This window comes from Schistocerca gregaria, chromosome 6 (genome assembly GCF_023897955.1).
Source record: "Schistocerca gregaria isolate iqSchGreg1 chromosome 6, iqSchGreg1.2, whole genome shotgun sequence".
NCBI lineage: Eukaryota > Metazoa > Arthropoda > Insecta > Orthoptera > Acrididae > Schistocerca > Schistocerca gregaria.
In genome coordinates, this window is record NC_064925.1 from 271,460,765 (window position 1) to 271,481,024 (window position 20,260).

At 39.8% G+C, this 20,260-nt stretch overlaps 1 protein-coding gene across 1 annotated transcript in view; it reads left to right on the forward strand.

Moving 5' to 3' along the window:
- Positions 1–5,749, forward strand: part of LOC126278369 (odorant receptor Or2-like) — a 55,318-nt gene extending 49,569 nt beyond the window's left edge. The window contains exons 5-6 of the mRNA XM_049978438.1: positions 467–628; positions 5,663–5,749. Of these exons, the coding sequence (XP_049834395.1) occupies positions 467–628; positions 5,663–5,725 (225 nt within the window). The 3' untranslated portion in view covers positions 5,726–5,749. The remainder of the gene's footprint in view (positions 1–466; positions 629–5,662) is intronic.
- Positions 5,750–20,260: the final 14,511 nt, after the last annotated feature.

Consider the following 20,260-nt stretch of genomic DNA (forward strand, 5'->3'; position numbering starts at 1 on the left):
AATAATTCAATACTTTTTCTCAAATGAGTAGTTATTACAAAATGTTATCATCATATATCAAACATGGAAATTATTTAAACTCACTAGAGCATTCTCTTTAAACAGGGATGCTACAGGTTCAGTCGCGGGTTCTAGAATCAATTTCATTCTAAAAGTAGTGTATCGTTAACCGTTGTAGACTACATGTTTTAATGAAACTCAATACATCATCGGGACAAACAGACCACAGAGGACAGATAACTGAAATGCTGATTTCCAAAGTGTTATATTTCCACCGTGATTATGACAATATTAAACAGATGATACGATAGCTTATGAAACTTTTCTAGGTAATTTTATACACTTACCTGTCATATATCAGTTGGATAAAGTTATGTATGACATTGTAGTGTTGAAACTATTTATTAATATAGTGATCTTGGTAAGTCATAATGAGTTGCGTTCTGTAGATTTTGGTCCGTTGCAGAGCGAGAACGTGGCCCTGGCTGCCTACGACGCGGCGACCTTACTGCAGGAATGTCCTCTGTCCATCAAACGGTCGCTGCTGCTCCTGATGCACCGAGCCCAACGGCCTCTGTGCATCACGGCTAGCGGATTCTTTCCCCTCTCCAGGGAGTCCTTCGTCGCGGTGAGGAACCGTTTTGTAACTCATGTCCCACTTGAAGCACAAAACATTTCACAGATACAGCCACCTCTTTTTGTAACAGCAGGTCCAACTCTCGTGATTTCTAGTGCTCAGTTACATTAAGGCGTCCAGATACTTTTCATCGGACTGTTTAAGCCCTTTGAGTAAAGCAAGATTTGAAATTTGATACTACTGCATCTAGCAACTAATGTCTCTCGAGGCAAACATCTGTTCTTTGGGCCAAACTACCATTACCAGGATATACCAAAGAGTCATCTATTAGGAAGCTTCTGGCAACGCAGCCTCCATCATTCTGCCACAGTTCATAACGTAGCTCCTTCCTGTAAATTCTCAAAGCATTTTTGTCTTGATAGTACTGGTTTCGTATTCAATAAGAACCTGGCTCGAACACACTTCTCACATTACTATTTTCTTTCTTCCTCTGTATTCATCAAAATCGCGATCATTGCTTGGAACACTAAAGACTTCCATAACCCCTCACTCTCAGGCTGTCGCTTACTCTTATATGGCGCCAGTGTCGATAAGACATAAGACATTTACTCTTCATCCAAAACACTTTGACATCCCCTTGAATTATATTTAGGACAGAAAAATTTCATCCATAAAATAAATATTGTTCTTTTCTTTAATATCTGTCAAGTAAGCAAGACTTTTTAATTTTTCAACAGCAAACGTTACATATTTCAAAATTTACCTTATTGGACTTACTGCGTCCGATATGTAATTCTCCAAACCGTGAAATAATAAGGAGAGCATTGTGAAGTAACAGTTTTAATTTATCCAATACAAAGTTAAAAGAGGGGAAAAACCGATCAATTAATGTACGTTTCAGTACACTCTTTTCGTGTTTTATTGACGATGAGCCATTTCGGCATATCATCATCATCAGGTGGTCTGTAAATACAAAAGTAAGGAATGGTCTTAATAGAATGGTCTGTAACTGTGATAATAAAAGTTATAATACATCGCCAGGTATTTTTACCTTATATGTAATATCCTTGCTGCTATGCCCTGTCTTTTTTAGAAGATGTACACTGGAGATGCGTATCTGCTTTTAGTTGGTTTTTATGTAGGCTACTTCTGTTGACTGCCTGGATGACACTGGATCTGTGATCTTACTTGTTTACATATTTACCATTATTTTTAAGTCGAGGATAGAATCCAGTTGTTTTTCATTATGTTATTATGCAAGGTAAAAACACCTAACGTCGTATTATGATTTTTACAGTCATAGTTACAGATCATTCAGTTATGACTATCCTTAACTTACGTATTTATAGAGCACCTGATGCTGTCAGTTTTCCTAAATGGGCTCATCGTGAGTAATTCATAACATAAAAACCATATAAAGAGCGTTATAGCTGGCTGATATTCGTAATAATCATGTCCTTAAAAGACATAGTTTACACAGCGGGGGGCCAAAGAACAAAAGTTATTTCACATTAAATAATGAACTGAATCATGAGTGAAACCATTATAAAGAAACTATCTTAGGTTTGCCCGCCCGGTTGGCCGTGCGGTCTAACACACGGCTTTCCGGGCGGGAAGGTGCGCCGGTCCCCGGCACGAATCCTCCAGGTGGATTAGTGTAGAGGTACAGTGAGTCTGTGGATGGTTTTTAGGTGGTTTTCCATCTGCTTCGGCGAATGCGGGCTGGTTCCCCTTATTCCACCTCAGCTACATTATGTCGGCGATTGATGGGCAAAGCAGTTCTCCACGTAAGCGTACATCACCATTACTCTACCACGCAAACCCTGGAGGGTCCATGGGGGGCCGAACCGCACAATAACCCTGGGTTCGTTGTGGGGCAGCGGAGTTGGGAAGTGGACTGCGGTAGCCGTCGTGAGGTTGCGAACCACTGCGGCTGCGGCGGGGACGGACCGTCTCCGTCGTTTCTACGTCCCCGGTTAACATAACGTAACATAACATAACATCTTAGATTTGCTTTAAAACTTTAATCTGAATTTTAACTAAGAAATTATTTGTCTTCTGAAATGATTCAAGAATAAATCGAAATAGATAAAAGATTTTACCATCGTAATTTGTATGGTAGCATCACTAATATGATTAGTGATTTCATCATGTAGGCGACGTTGCGTGATTTATGTGCACACGTTTCTAGCTCATGTTTCAACTACACTCCTGGAAATTGAAATAAGAACACCGTGAATTCATTGTCCCAGGAAGGGGAAACTTTATTGACACATCACATGATCACACTGACAGAACCACAGGCACATAGACACAGGCAACAGAGCATGCACAATGTCGGCACTAGTACAGTGTATATCCACCTTTCGCAGCAATGCAGGCTGCTATTCTCCCATGGAGACGATCGTAGAGATGTTGGATGTAGCCCTGTGGAACGGCTTGCCATGCCATTTCCACCTGGCGCCTCAGTTGGACCAGCGTTCGTGCTGGACGTGCAGACCGCGTGAGACGACGCTACATCCAGTCCCAAACATGCTCAATGGGGGGACAGATCCGGAGATCTTGCTGGCCAGGGTAGTTGACTTACACCTTCTAGAGCACGTTGGGTGGCACGGGATACATGCGGACGTGCATTGTCCTGTTGGAACAGCAAGTTCCCTTGCCGGTCTAGGAATGGTAGAACGATGGGTTCGATGACGGTTTCGATGTACCGTGCACTATTCACTGTCCCCTCGACGATCACCAGAGGTGTACGGCCAGTGTAGGAGATCGCTCCCCACACCATGATGCCAGGTGTTGGCCCTGTGTGCCTCGGTCGTATGCAGTCCTGATTGTGGCGCTCACCTGCACGGCGCCAAACACGCATACGACCATCATTGGCACCAAGGCAGAAGCGACTCTCATCGCTGAAGACGACACGTCTCCATTCGTCCCTCCATTCACGCCTGTCGCGACACCACTGGAGGCGGGCTGCACGATGTTGGGGCGTGAGCGGAAGACGGCCTAACGATGTGCGGGACCGTAGCCTAGCGTCATGGAGACGGTTGCGAATGGTCCTCGCCGATACCCCAGGAGCAACAGTCTCCCTAATTTGCTGGGAAGTGGCGGTGCGGTCCCCTATGGCACTGCGTAGGATCCTACGGTCTTGGCGTGCATCCGTGCGTCGCTGCGGTCCGGTCCCAGGTCGACGGGCACGTGCACCTTCCGCCGACCGCTGGCGACAACTTCGATGTACTGTGGAGACCTCACGCCCCACGTGTTGAGCAATTGGGCGGTACGTCCACCCGGCCTCCCGCATGCCCACTATACGCCCTCGCTCAAAGTCCGTCAACTGCACATACGGTTCACGTCCACGCTGTCGCGGCATGCTACCAGTGTTAAAGACTGCGATGGAGGTCCGTATGCCACGGCAAACTGGCTGACACTGACGGCGGCGGTGCACAAATGCTGCGCAGCTAGCGCCATTCGACGGCCAACACCGCGGTTCCTGGTGTGTCCGCTGTGCCGTGCGTGTGATAATTACTTGTACAGCCCTCTCGCAGTGTCCGGAGCAAGTATGGTGTGTCTGACACACTGGTATCAATGTGTTCTTTTTTCCATTTTCAGGAGTGTAAATACACACATCATGAGATTTAGTGCATTTATATTAATCCTCTTCTATGAAGCAGAAAGTAGTATCTTTTTCCTGCAATGAATCGCCAGTACAATTTTTGTGTTTCTTCCTTCCATGCACTAAGCCAGGAAAAGAAGCGACGCGTCGTGTTATTGTGTCATCTGTTCGTTATTGCGTTTTCCCTCGATCGGCATTTTCATCACTGTCCTTGAAGCTTCTACAGGATTATATCGCCAAAACTGAGAAATTAAAGCAAAACTGACACACGTCTAATCTTTGTGGATCAGTGAACTCAAAACTCCATTGTCCTTGTGCTAACACTGTTGACTTCAAATAATGAACAATCTGTTTCGATCTAGATATTATTATCTGCCCCCATCAGAAATAGCCCTGTCTCAGAGTAAACACCCGAAAATAATGACAATTTATGATCTGAGTGGAGCTTGCATGGTAAACTCTGAGAAACATAACCTGATGTACAATTGACATGAAATTAATATTTGGTTTTGTTTCACGGTTGTCAGGTGTGAATTCTTCATCTTTTACGTTGAAGAATCCTCATAGTATCGCTTAGCTTATTTGCCATTTTTTGTTGTTGTTTCGTTAATGAAGTGCAGTATTAATACGATCAGACAAATATATTATTAAACATAAGTGACTCTGTTGTTCCTGTAGCCAGTTGAAATCTTCGTACATTTACCAAGTGAGCGAATTACCAAATAGTTACGCACTGAAACTAAAAACGTCGACTAAATTCATTTCTAAAACTCAAGTTTTATATTTATATCTTGGTATAATTTTTGTTTAGTGACAGAATTTGTAGAATGTTCAATCTATTTTGTAATAATCAGTGTTCAAAATCCCTCTTACTGCTTATTAAATAGTACTGAAGTTTAATGGAATTCATATCATGCCAGGTCAAACAAAATTTATATGTATACTGGAGAAAACAGCTGTTAAAAGAACAGTCTGATCAGCATAAGTCTTGCCATTATGTTAAGATGTTGAATGATTGATACATAGTTGGTTAACTGCACGAAGCCGTTCATTGTGAGGTCTGCATGATGACGATAATTGTTCGCCATAGTGACAACAAAAACAAAGTGACCAAAAATTGTGCAGTTCATAGCAAAGCAAAATAAACTAAAAAGCATCCTGCATTATATTTCACAGAAACACACGGGTTACTCGTAACTATAGCACTTAAAAACTCCAATTATTAGATTATTGTAAATTTAAAAGTTACCGTGATATTATGGATATTGCTAGGATCTGTATGCATCTTGAAAATTTAGTATTAGCAGCAGTTTGGAAATGACACATTACCTTAGCCTTTTCATAATATCTTTAAATTTGGAATCCGATACGAACAGCTCCGGGCATGCGTTGCGTAAGAATAAACTCTATAGTGTTTCTGGACAAGAAGCTGAATAAATGTAGAATTTGCCACTCATGATTTTTTTCTTTTACAGGTCGTCAATGTGTCTTATTCATTCTTCGCCATTTTACGAAATTTCAAGACGGAAGAGGAGTAACGCGCTTCTTTTTGTAACACTGCTCTCACGCCGAGTTCTGTTTCTGAACAATATGGCACGAGGAACCTGAAACAGAACATTATTTTGCATTGTGAAGAAGACAAAATTTCTTTGTAAAGGCCTCAGTTACCTTATGGAGTACAACAAATTAATATAATGGTAAAAGAATTATTTATGAAACAGACGTGAAAACAGTTATCCAAGAACAAAAAGTAGTCTGTAACAGATACAGCCATAAAGACGTTTACACAGTTCATAAAACATGCTTTAGTCTGATCATTATTTTCATTACTTAGTCTTTTCCGAAATGTATTACTTCAATAAATAACGTAGGATTTTGAACGCTGATCTCTGACGTATTTTAGGTATCATTATTATCAACCTAAACTTCAACACAAGTAGTAACGATTTATAACGTTATATGACGTGAGGCCAAATTGAACGTAACACCAACGACAGTGCATTAGTGAATAGGACTACCGATATTCACATGAGCTCTTACGATGCCAATTCATTACATGGTGAAATCAAGGTATCTGTGCGTCGTGGAATGGAATCAAATAGTGCCTGGTTTGGTACAGTTCACATAATCGACTTGCGCCTATCAAAAAAGTGAGAAATATGGTACCAAAGGTTGCTGTATGGAACCTATGTCTACATTTATACTCTGCAACTCACTGTCAGTTGGCTGGCAAGGCTCAATCCAGTAGTGTTGCAAACCGACTGACTACTGCAGAGTACCTTGTATGTGGGGCAACCACAGCTATGAGTATTCATCTTGGGTATTAATAAGCGCTTCAGCTGTACAAGGTATTTAGTCCTTTATTACTGAATCACTACCGGTCTCGTGGCCCTAAAACTGACATCTTCAGGTGAACATATGATTGAAACGTTAGAGCAGAGAATCTCTGAATCCTTTTTTCCCAACATTCGTTGTCCATCAGAACAAAACATCGCTAAATGACGGTATGATAACAGTAATAAAGGACCAAACACATCTGACTACTGTTGCACGTTGCAGTGTACCTCATGCAATGACCATCCTAACGTCTAACAAGTCTGTGTCCTACAACATAAAGTAATACTCGTCGAAATACACTCCTCTTCGCTGGTCATTATGCAAACGATGGAATTTTCTAGTCAACTGTTTTTTCCATGTCGACATCTATATTTTTGTACATACTTCGAAAGCCACACTGCTGTGTACGGCGGAGGGTAGTTTGTATTACTGTGCTTCATTCTCATTTCTGTTTCATTCGCAAGCGACGCGAGGAAAAAACAACTGCTATATTTCTTCTTACGAGCCTTGATTTGTTCATCATGACTGAGGTGTTCGTTGGTGGGCATAGTATCGCTTTGTACATTGACGTAAACGCATTTTCTATACATTTCCTCAACACAGTTTTGCGAAAAAAAAGTCTGCCTAGCTCCACAGATTGTCATTAGAATTCACGTAGCATCTCCGTAATGCGTGTTAATCGGACCTACGGATGACACACCTAGCACTACGTATCCGATTTGCTGCTTGTTTTATAGAGGATTTGCATTTTTATCAAATTATCCCGAAAAAAAGAAAAACGAAGACAATGATTCGGCTTTCCTACAACGGACCCTATTTGCTCGTTCCATTTTAAGTCGCATTGGAACCTTTCGCTACATATGTAATCAAAAGCAGCACACGATTAATTTTGTATGTGATGATTACAGGACCCTTTTTCCTACTCACCTTCATTAACTTACTTTTCCTCACACTTAGAGCAACATGACAGTCACCATCCGAAATAGAAATTCTGTCCTAATCATCTTGTATCCTCCTATAGACAACCAAACGCGACAATTTCCCGTATACTACAGCGTCCTTAGGTAACACTACCAGATTGCAGGTTTCGAGGTGTTTACCGAGAATTAGGGGCAGGAACATGCCTACGACTTCAGACCGCAGCAGTCCGTATCGAACCATCGATGAATGTGAAAACCCTTTTCCCAGATATCGGCCTTCGTCCCTGTCGTCTCATGCTATCATCTTCCTTCGTTGACAAACCAAACTTACATTGTTTTGACTTTGGCTAAACCTCTGACATTTTCACTCGCAAATAAAAACTCTCTGTAGGACCTACGTGAACGCCATCTTTGCAATCCTAGTTACTTATTGTAGAAAGACAGTTCTACATATTTCTCCAGATTTATTAGAGCACTCTAAGTTACACATCTTTCACAAATGTCCATTTTAATTGATCGATTCTAATCAGATTATTTTCATCGTCTTCAGCTTATTACAGTTCATGAGTCTTTCATCAGACGCTCTTCGCTGTTATGTATAAACCATCTGCAGTGGTCATTCTGGAAATCTGGTATGCATAACATGTTACTACATTTTAATATTTACAGATGAAAATATTTTATGTATATATATTTGATGTACAATTTACAACTATTTTTAGTCCTCTTTGTTACACTTTACAAACTATACTCTTCTTCCATCGTTCTTACCAGAGCAGTGGAATATGAAACGATTAACTGTAAAAGAAATGCTTCCTAAGTAGAAGTTTGATTGCCCAGACCGCTGGTAACTATTTTCAGCAGAGTTTTATTACCATATTGAGATCATCTGATACATGAACTATAAAGCCATTACGTGTCACACATTGCCTTCTGGCCACTGAAAACATGGAACTAAACTCACAGAACAGATTCTTCCATGCAACATTAAGTACACTAAAATAAAAGCCATGACTGTATCAGCAAAGCACACACGGATCAGATCCATCAGATAGAGAACATACCGTGCTGTCAGATGTTTGCCATTGTGTAGTGTTGCATGGAAGTGTTTTCTATGGTCAGGGTGCAATGTGCCCCAAGTCGTGGCTCCGCAGTTCACGTACTCGCTAATATGAAGATGGCAACATGAGTTTGCTAGAATTGCTAAAAAATGTGTGTGAAATCTTATGGGACTTAACTGCTAAGGTCATCAGTCCCTAAGGTTACACACTACTTAACCTAAATTATCCTAAGGACAAACACACACACCTATTCCCCAGGGAGGACTCGAACCTCCGCCGGGACCAGCCACACAGTCCATGACTGTAGCGCCTTAGAATTGGTAACCAGGATATGTATCAACTGAAATCTTGGCGATAAAGTTTATATTTCGGTAGCTTTTTTACAATGTTACAAGGATCGCTCTCATTCTGACGGCGTAAGGTAATTTAATTAAAATTAGGTTCCTTACTATTTCACCTTTCTTTTTCTGCATTTACAGCTTTTGTTTCAGTTTTCTTCACATTTGTAAATCTTCACAAACCTGTCATCATAAAAACATTGCTTGAGTTTCACCTGTTTTCACTCCCGTAACGGTGAGGCCAAAAGCTAATGGTGGAATAAACACCGTACGTAAATTGTGCGCCAAATATATAAACAAAACTTGATTTTCATCAATAGCGAAATGTAGTAACGTATTATGAATACTACACTTGCAGAATGACCACTAAAGATACTTTGTAAACAAAAGCGAAACGCAACTGGTGAGATAACACCATCAAAATGCAGTAAGCTTAAGACGAAAAACAGCTACTAATAACTAACATATAACAGCTACTGTAGAATATGGACATTTAAACAAACCTGTTATGGGAATCTGTTGCAATTATATATGAACGAATTTATTCGCAAATTCACTGTCTTTCTTGTCTGTGTATAACTTTCATGTGGTCTTCCACCTTAACACATAATATTTATTTACGGCATGGCACTTCCGACGTTGTCTACTGTGTCATATACACAGGATGTGCGAGTGCAGTCAGTGGTACCGTAATATGTACCTACTTCACTGTGTTAGCTATTTTTCTATGCGCCGAACAGTCTTCCTGCAAAAGCGCCACATAATCTACTACCGGTCCTTTTCCGCACGGTCGCAACTGCGCCACTAAGTGGACTGCGCCTGTCGTCATAGAAAAAGCTTTTAGCGTCCACGCAATATTCCCAGTTATACTTCGTTGTTTTCCATATTTATTTATTACTGTAGAATCCACAGCCCCTACTGATCCCTCAACGTAATTAGATAGTTACGCGTGGATGACCTAACATATGCATAATTCCGTTCACGTCAAATTCCATAGAAAGGCGTGTAGTGTACAACCTTGGCACAATACTTCTTCTTATCTATGTAGCTTACCAATACAGCTGTGTTCTTGGATAAAATTACAATGTAGGAAATAATGCAACTTTTTGAAATGATTTTATCGTACCGGTACCACTTCTAGGCACGAGCCAATCGTCAGATCGTAGCACTGTCTGCTTTGCAAGTTTTACGTTTGTGACCTGAAACATAACAAAGGTTTTGTGATATCATAGTTTACAAGAGGTTTTACATTTGTGTCCTAAAATATATACATATTCTGTGTTTAGATAGTTTCATACTTATATGTGCTCTACACATTGCACTTACTTCGTGAAAAGCCTTCCTTTACATGTTGAGAGACAGAGGTTTGATAGTCTTTTACAATACATACTGATCAATGAACTAAACTTAATACAAGATTTCGGATACATTTGTTTGCTTCGGCTGTTAATTTGGTGACCCAAGAACGTCAGATGTGTACAGGTATGGCACACTCCTAGTATTACTGCAATGATACTTCTGCATAATGTATATAGTTATGCAGTTATATATTTAATTATTTAGGCTTGAGAGATGCTGGTGAGGCTAATGAAAAATTTACTCTCTGTCAATTAATTATTAGTTCTGTTGTTTCACGTTACAGTAGATGTAAAAAATTTTGGAGGTACATTTACTTTTTTTAAGTCCAGTTGATAATATGCAGTTAGGTTTATTGTGAATGGGGTTGCATACTTCTCAGTCCTCTGACAAATTCATCTATTTTTCCATTTCTCACGAAAGTGTAATATCCCTTTCTTCGGTGCTTATTTCTGCGTTTCTGTGATGGGCCGATTGAATAGTGAAAGTTGATTAATTTTGCTGGTTGAACCAAACCTTTTATGTGTTCACAATTTTGTACATTGAGACTCCTACCAGTTTGGTCAACGTAAAATTTATGGCATATAAAACAGTTTAGATTATAAATGCAAGACAAGTGCTGTACTTCAGTTTCTAAATTCAAGTTGTGAAGAATTTTGTCTTTTATTGTTTTTGGAAAACCTGATTTTCATGAATTTGGCATGGAATAAATTTTCTGATGTTACATTTTACCAACTAATATTAAGCAGACATATTTCTCGGAGTTCTGAGGAGGTATTTGTGATAAAATGTCGTTCAATTTGGTCTTACAATTATCTTTGTTACATTTAACCTACTCCACCAAAACCTACCTGTGGTGGCGTCGTTCAAATTACCTCATCTGCCCTGGCCACCCGTACGTTTTCTTTGCTGTGTGTCTTTATAATTAGACTCAATGGTGATTCGTTAGTGTACCTGACAATGGCGACCTGTCTGATCGCCGAAATATTGTGGTTATTGGACAATGTGGACCGGCAGTACATCTGTGAACTGTTTGAGCAAGAAATACACAGGGAGAAACTTAAAATCTCATCAAACATTTACTGTTGATCAAGAAACTGATAATGACATAAATTTGTTGGGTCCTAAAATTAGTAAAATCATTGTCAAATATAACTTTAAAATGTATATAAAACCTATTACAATGGATGTAGCAATCAACTGCACATCATGTTACCCTGAGCACCACAACAAGGCATATTATAGAGTAATTAAAAACCGATATATTATCAAAGATTGCTTTGTGTCCCAACTGAACAGCGATTTAGCAGAAATAGCTACTCAAGACTCTGTGAGATATGTCTGTTAACCATTCATTGTTAAAGTGTTATGTAAGACAGCAAATTTATTCCATGCCAAAATTAACAAAATAATTCTTCCACGAAAACAGATTTAAAGAAAGCATAGTTTGCAACTTAAATTTGAAAACTGCGATATAACACAGGTCAAAGTCAACTTATGCTACTCACTTGTCCCAACACAAACACAGAGATAAGCATCGAAGAAAACTTAGAGATATAAAATTTTGCAGAAAAAGGAGAAAAGATGAATTTGTTACAGAAATTAAAAATATGTTACCACATTCACAATGAACGTAACTGTGTACTGAATTACGAACTTGAATTAAAAACCGAAGTGTCTCTCCAAAAGTTCATACAACTCCTCTGATGTGAAATTATAGAACTAAGAATTAATTGACAGAGAGATAACCCTTCATTGATCATTACTAGCATGTTTGAAACCTAAATAACTAAATACCTAACTGTATAATTATCTGTACGATGCAGAAGTATCATTGCAGCAACTCGAGAAGTATGCTGTATATGTACACGAAACACATTCTTCGCCACATCAAATTCGTTACCAACGTAAACCAATCTATCCTCCATCATGTATGTACATTGATGAGTATGTATTGTAAAAGAGAATCAAACCTCCGTCCTATAATATGTAAAGGAGGGCTTTTTGTGGAGTAAGTGCAATGTATAGAGCAACAGTATGTAATGTGTTGTATAAATATATTATTGACAGAACAGTGAGAAGTCGATCGGCTTTTACTAATTTGACGCTACGCCTAACGACTGATTGTGTCTTGGAACATAAAAACCCACGTATCATTATCTTACATGACCTGCGTGTCACAGTTTTGTGTCCCGCATCTTGTGGTCGTGCGGTAGCGTTCTCGCTTCCCACGCCCGGGTTCCCGGGTTCGATTCCCGGCAGGGTCAGGGATTTTCTCTGTCTCGTGATGGCTGGGTGTTGTGTGATGTCCTTAGGTTAGTTAGGTGTAAGTAGTTCTACGTTCTAGGGGACTGATGACCATAGATGTTAAGTCCCATAGTACTCAGAGCCATTTGAGCCATCACAGTTTTGGAAAGTTTATGATTTAACATAATATTACGGGAACACTTACTAAACATAGTCTAGTTAATCGCCACTACCTGTTTCATGCGTGAGTTCTCGGCTAAGTGAAGGCTTTCTTCCACGTTACGTAGTGTATATCCACCTGTGGGCACATGAGTTACTAGGAAGTACCTTATATAAACAGATAATTTCAGTCACAAGTTCAAGAGAGATAAGTAATATCTTCAGACGATAATAACACTGGAAAACGTTTAAACCTACACTAAGCTCTCGCAATAATATCGCTTTTACTAGCTGTCCACCACTTAAAATTTTGTTTCCAGTACCAAAATAACATACGGAATGTGGAGGGTATCCGCAGAATCGCTGATGAAACGACTTTGTGGAAGACTCTAACAAGAAGAAGCGACTTGATCATAGAACACGTTTCAGGATATCAGGGAATAACTTACCTGGTACTATAGGGGCTGTAGAGGGTAAAAGTGTAAAGGAAGGTACAAATCGGAATACATCCAACAAATAATTAAGAACGTACGCTGGAAGTGTTACTTTAGATGAAGAAGTTCGCACAGGAGAGGAATTCGTGATGAGCTTCATCACAAACCAGCCAGAAGACTGATGAGTAAAAAAAAAAAAAAAAACTTTTTCTCAGTATACACTGTTGTCAGTGATTCCTATTGGGTGCTGCTGTTTGGACAATAAGGTTTCTGTATTTGTGGCACCTTTACGGAATACATGTTGTATCACGTGTACAGTATATTAAGTTGCTTGTTTTACTTGTTGATCATGCGATGTTCACCATTAAGCTATTTAAAAAATTATTTGATTACTTTTTTGGGCGTCTGTATTACCTGTAACATTACTCCTAGATAACATATATATATGGTTTCTCTGTTGAATCCGTAGTTGTTATTTGATTATAGAATTGGCTAGCAGTCATTTTTGGAACTACATTTCTTAGTTGATTTTACTGCTAGTGATTAAATAATATTTACATTCTTGTAATGTTTTCCATCTTTACCCTCCTTTTGGGCTCCTTCATCTTCATGCTTCCCGAACCCCTTTTCTCATCCATCCATCCTCCCCTCCCTAATCTCTCTTCCCCATCCCACCATCTATTCCAAACCCACTCTCAACCACCAATGAGTGTGGTTATGCAGTGCCCTCCCCAGGATGGTCAGTAGAATGTGGCTATAACATCAAAGTACACTGAATATCTAGTATCCCTTACTCGTTGTTTAATTAAACGGATACGTGTGATTTTAATGCCGTTAGTGGCCCTAATTTTTGGTATTTCGTGAAAGAAAACTCCGCGGTTTAGTGCCTGATTTACCTGGGAAATGCCAACAAACTTGCTTTATCTTCACATAATTATGTATTATTTGTTATGCTGAATATTTTACACTTGTAGAGATCTGGAAGTGATGAAGATTTTTCACTTCCCTATTATTTGATTTTTTTTAATACTAATCTTGTGATTCGTATTTAATGCTTTATACGTACCTTCATGTCTTATGGCTTTGGCATATCAGCAGTATGGGACGTGCTGTGGTTTACTGTTCATTGGTGATAAGTATTCTACCATTTTTGGTAAAAATTTTAAAAATATTAATTTTATTGTTGGCCTGTATTGTATTCCGCTGATCGGAGAACTTAGTAACAAAAACAAAAGGATAATTCCTATATTCTGATAGGGCGCCCACTTCCTGAGGTTTCCTTACAGCAGTCCGACGAGTCGACTGCCAGTTATCTGTGTGCTCAGTAACTGCTCATTTGCTCTTTCTTATAAGTATATATTTGTTATTTAGACATTGCTCATATACTTTTAGAAATATTATTATGATTATCTGATATGTTCTGTATTTTTGGCATGCGCTTATTAATTTCTGAACAGCTGTATTGTACCTGGTGGAAGTTTTGGTTACCTGTCTTCTAGGAAGGTTCTAAAATGGACTCTGACCAGAAACTAGTCATCAAGTAAATAACAACGAAGTTTGCAACTTTATGTGTTTTTCTGGTGTTTTGGTTAACGCAGGTCGCTTCCCTGCAACGAGCGAGCTTGCTGGAAGTTCGTGAATTATAGTGTCTATTCCTTTATAAATATGTGGCTGCCATGATTTTCAAGCCATCAGACAAAGTACAATATATATGCTAGACGCCGTATGAGCGATATTTGGGCTTCCAAATCACGGCGACTGGCTGCAATGGATTACTATAGTATTTGTTCACGTTTTAGCCGATACCTAACGCATCAGTCGAAATAACATTTAGACGGTCTCAATCACTACTATGCAAGTAATTGTTACCAGTCCGATGAAGAGGTGTCGCACAGACCTCTTTATTCCTCTCTGATGATAGATTTGTTACTTTGAATATGGCTAAGAGTGATGATGATAGGAGTCATAGAATGCCATATATTATTGGCTTTATCGTCCACTTCACACAAGTGTTGTAACAAGATAGAATGTTAGAAGCTTGATGAGACAACAGTATCTTATTTTCCAAAAATGTTGTGCAGTTCTTGGCCATTATGAGTTAGAAGGAGATGGTGTGAATGTATTTTGCGATCTGAAACCTAATTATGATTTTCGTAGCTATATAGAGAAACGCATACAAAGCGAACCTAATCACTGGAGGTTTCGAAATCACGGGATGAAGTGGAAAGAATAAGTAATACGTTACTGAACTGCGGCGTACAAATAAATACCAGACCTGTAATTCAGCGGATTTGTGGTCGTTACCAGACATTTTGTGTGAGGAAGTACTACAGGCATCACAGTTACGATAAAAAGGCTCTAGGATTAGCAAGAGTCACTCAGATGAGCTGGATGAAAGTGCTGCTTGCTGCTGTTATCTATATCCTTTCGCTGGATTCACTATTGAAGCTGGTATCTGGTTCTTCAATAAAACTACATTAACATAGCGACATCTGTCCCCTTAGGCTTTTCAGCTGCAGCACTTCTGCTTCTGTTGACAAGTGTTAAGCGTATGGAAAAATATTTCAAGGATCTTGTAAAATGTTTAATTTGTTCATTTTTATATCTTCAGTTTCTAATAATATTTTGTAAGTAATTTTAAGTGATTCGCATTTCCTGCTGCATAAATGCTGTTTCAGAAAATCGTTTGGTGAGTCTGGTAAAATGCACGAAAAAATGTTTTTTCCGTAAGGAACTCATCTTACTTCTCGACACATTCTCCTTTGAGGGATATAAACTTGATGCAGCGATCCTCCTGCTTTCTCATACCATCGGAAAAATAGGTTCTGATAAATTCTGCAAAATAATCGTTGATTGCAAGTATCACTTCTCCATTTGATGACAATTTCTTCGCAGCAAGCCAAAGTTTCAGATTGGAGAACAAAAGTTGTCACTTGAGACTATGTCTAGTAAGTGGAATGGATGAGGAACTAATTCAAAGAGCAACTGATGTAATGTCGCCATCGTTGCGCTCATGTGTATAATAGTGCATTATCCTTGTGAAACAGGACTTTATTGGTCTATTTTCAGCCACCGCAACTATCAAACGAATCAGCAATGAATCATTATAGGACACAGTTGTGGTTCTCCCTTTATCCAAGTTATCTACGAATATTATTCCTTGGGGATCCCAAAAAGCAGTGGTCATCACCTAACCAGACGACAAAATTGTCTTTACCTTCTTTGTTGCATTTCCACCAGTGTTTTGCCATTATTTTGACAGCGGTTCTGAGTCTGGTGTGTAATGGTGGGTCCAGGTTTAATCAACAGTCACAAATCAGCGCGGATCAAACATTGCGTTGAATGTTGTGCCTGATGCGTTTTTCGACAACTATGAGGAATTGCGGCACCCACCTTGCACAAAGTTTCGTCATACAGAATTCTCCGTGCTGGGTATTGTGCATTTGCTAAGTTGACATGCCTACAGGCTCAGCAGTCTCACGACTTTTTATCCGGCTTCTTGTTTTACCGTACAATGGATTTTGTCAATAGTTTCCTTTGTGGTTTCCTCAATTGGACGGCCATAGCGCGCTTCGCCTTCGGTGCTTGTCCGACTATGTTTAATATCATTTATCAAAACGTAAATGGCCTTCAGTGATTTTGCACAGTCCGCGTTAACTTCATTGAATTGTGTTTTGATTTGTGTGGCAGCCCAATCCCTCAAATTAAACTGTTTAATAACAGCATAAAACTCGCTTTTCTCTATTGGTAATCGTAGTTGACAGATTGACCAATTCAGACGACTGCCAACAATAAACAGTATACTGTACAAGTTCGAAATTCTTCACACTCTCTTTGGAATGATCAAGTTTACCTGCCAGGAAGGTGCAATAAAAATATTCCCTTTTTAATAGCTTCATACAAACTCTGATTCACCTGTATTTAGTCAAGCATTTGCAGTGGCCTCATATACAAGCATATTCACTTAAATGCATTACTTTCCACTTTCATATTGCACCACTATGCTTACAAGGTACACTCAACTCTGACTAGGCGTTTCTTCTTATTTACATTATGTGTTGGTGTAATTCTACAAGTGTCAATGCTCCCCTGCAGGGTAAAACTGTCATTATGAGTGCTTCCGGGGCTCAAACAGTGTCAGTTCAACGTAGTATGAGGACTCTGCTGTCCCAATGGTAGCTTGAATTACACCATGCCTCTGTGTGGCATTGTGACATTTTCATGATCCATAAAACAAAGGATGATGGCCCATAAGAAGCGGCTTGAGTGGTCACATGTGCCATACACTAAGGCGGTGCAGTATCTGTCATCGTCACCAGCAACACTGACAAGTACTTCACCCGAGTCGTTGACCTGATTTGGCTAATTTGTCATTAAGTATACCTGCTGGAGGACTACTGGTCCTGCCTTGTACTAAGGCTGACAGAAGATGAAATGTTGCCTTCCTACTAGTGACCAACTGCTAGCTGACTTAAGAAGACTTCAGTGAGCCTGCCTTTGAGTCCTTGGTTTGCAGTATGTACTCAGGTGCCCCTTGCACCACGCCCACCCCAGACTATTCGCAGGTTACGCGTGTATGCTTAACGGCATAACAAACTCACATTGAAGTTTGATGCTGCCGCATGACTGTTCTACATACAGGCCTGACGGAGCTATCTGTACCTGTCGATAGATAGACTTTGCTCCTTCACTGCTGCCACTTATCCAGTCTGGGGATTGAGCCATGACCAGTTTCTGCCATGACCAACTTCTGCTGTCATGTGTCAAACGAAGCAATCATTGGTGCCCAGGACCAGTGTGTCTACTGGGGTACTAAATACAGTGAGACGATATCTTCAACTTCTGTATGAACCCATATAATTTGTCTCACTACTTCATAAAGTCCATTTCTATTTGTTTTGTGCAGGTTCAACAAATGAGTAATGAACGGTGTGGATTGCATTCAGTGTAGAAAACCACGTAAATTCCTTATTATTTGTGTCTGTTACGTACAGAGATACAATAGGCATTCTGCAACAAATTACCAACAGACATAGTTGGCTATCATCATAATGTGATGAGCAACATCATCACTGCTCTTCGTAAAAGAGATCCTTCTGAGATCCAAAGACATATACAGTCACTTATGCTGAAGTTATAATACCAGTAATAGATTGCTCCAGTACCAGGGATAGAGGTAGGATACCGTAAAATGCAAGGAATGAAAACGTAGCGAAGCTAATGTAGATAAAGAACGTAACTGTAGAGAAGCCTATCAGACGATGTCTGCCAATAGTATGCTGACTAGGACCGCACCACGACAGGAGTGGCCTTTATCTGAAGAGAATATAAGTGCCGCTCCTGCCAGCCTCGGGCGGACGGTAGAAAACATGCACTAGTGGAGACAGACAAGAAACCATATACTAGAAGAGAGGCGCTGTAAAAGCCGTAACTTCTGATCCATTGAACTTGTGTGAATTCCTTGCATGGACATTGTATATAGCGAAGACACTGATTATTTGCGTGTCGCTAATTGCTTTGGACCAAAAGTTAAGTATTGTCAATCTACTTTATTGTCATAAAAACCATTAACGTGAATTGCAGAAATATTGGAAACTGTAAATGTGATTATTAATCGGAAAAAGAAAACAGAAATGCATACTAACATAAGAGGGCAGTATCATATGCAATCTCATCAGGATTGGTGAAAAATTTTTTTAGAGGCAAAGCTTCTATGACAGTCTTTCACAGACACCTCCAGTCATGCGTCACACGATAAGCACAAAATATTATATTAATACAGTATCATTATAGAAGAATCAAAATATATCTATATACTCCTCATTATTGGAGAGCAACTCAGAGCATGAACACTCATTAAAAATCTACAATCCATCATTGTTCCAAAAAAATGGTGCAGCTAGTGGCATGAACACTCGTTAAATATTCTAACAATATTCTTATACCTAACACAAATCCAGAAAATCTATACTTAATCCTAAATATTTATAGGCAATCTGCCTAAAGTACCTAATACACTAATAGCAAGGTGGTTATAAAAGCCTGCCAAGAAACAGACTCAGCAGTGTCAATGATGTTTAGCATTCATATAAGTTGTTTATATCATACTTTCTATGTAATGCATTCTCTGCACAACTTTACAGGTCTACATCTACATCTACATCCGTACTCCGCAAGCCACCTGACGGTGTGTGGCGGAGGGTACCCTGAGTACCTCTATCGGTTCTCCCTTCTATTCCAGTCTCGTATTGTACGTGGAAAGAAGGATTGTCGGTATGCTTCTGTGTGGGCTCTAATCTCTCTGATTTTATCCTCATGGTCTCTTCGCGAGATATACGTAGGAGGGAGCAATATACTGCTTGACTCTTCGGTGAAGGTATGTTCTCGAAACTTTAACAAAAGCCCGTACCGAGCTACTGAGCGTCTCTCCTGCAGAGTCTTCCACTGGAGTTTATCTATCATCTCCGTAACGCTTTCGCAATTACTAAATGATCCTGTAACGAAGCGCGCTGCTCTCCGTTGGATCTTCTCTATCTCTTCTATCAACCCTACCTGGTGCGGATCCCACACTGCTGAGCAGTATTCAAGCATTGGGCGAACAAGCGTACTGTAACCTACTTCCTTTGTTGTCGGATTGCATTTCCTTAGGATTCTTCCAATGAATCTCAGTCTGGCATCTGCTTTACCGACGATCAACTTCATATGATCATTCCATTTTAAATCACTCCTAATGCGTACTCCCAGATAATTTATGGAATTAACTGCTTCCAGTTGCTGACCTGCTATTTTGTAGCTAAATGATAAGGGACCTATCTTTCTATGTATTCGCATCACATTACACTTCGCTACATTGAGATTCAATTGCCATTCCGTGCACCATGCGTCAATTCGCTGCAGATCCTCCTGCATTTCAGTACAATTTTCCATTGTTGCAACCTCTCGATACACCACAGCATCATCTGCAAAAAGCCTCAGTGAACTTCCGATGTCATCCACCAGGTCATTTATGTATATTGTGAATAGCAACGGTCCTATGACACTCCCCTGCGGCACACCTGAAATCACTCTTACTTCGGAAGACTTCTCTCCATTGAGAATGACGTGCTGCGTTCTGTTATCTAGGAACTCCTCAATCCAATCACACAATTGATCTGATAGTCCGTATGCTCTTACTTTGTTCATTAAACAGGTGACACATTACTCACTGTCATTTGCTTCTAC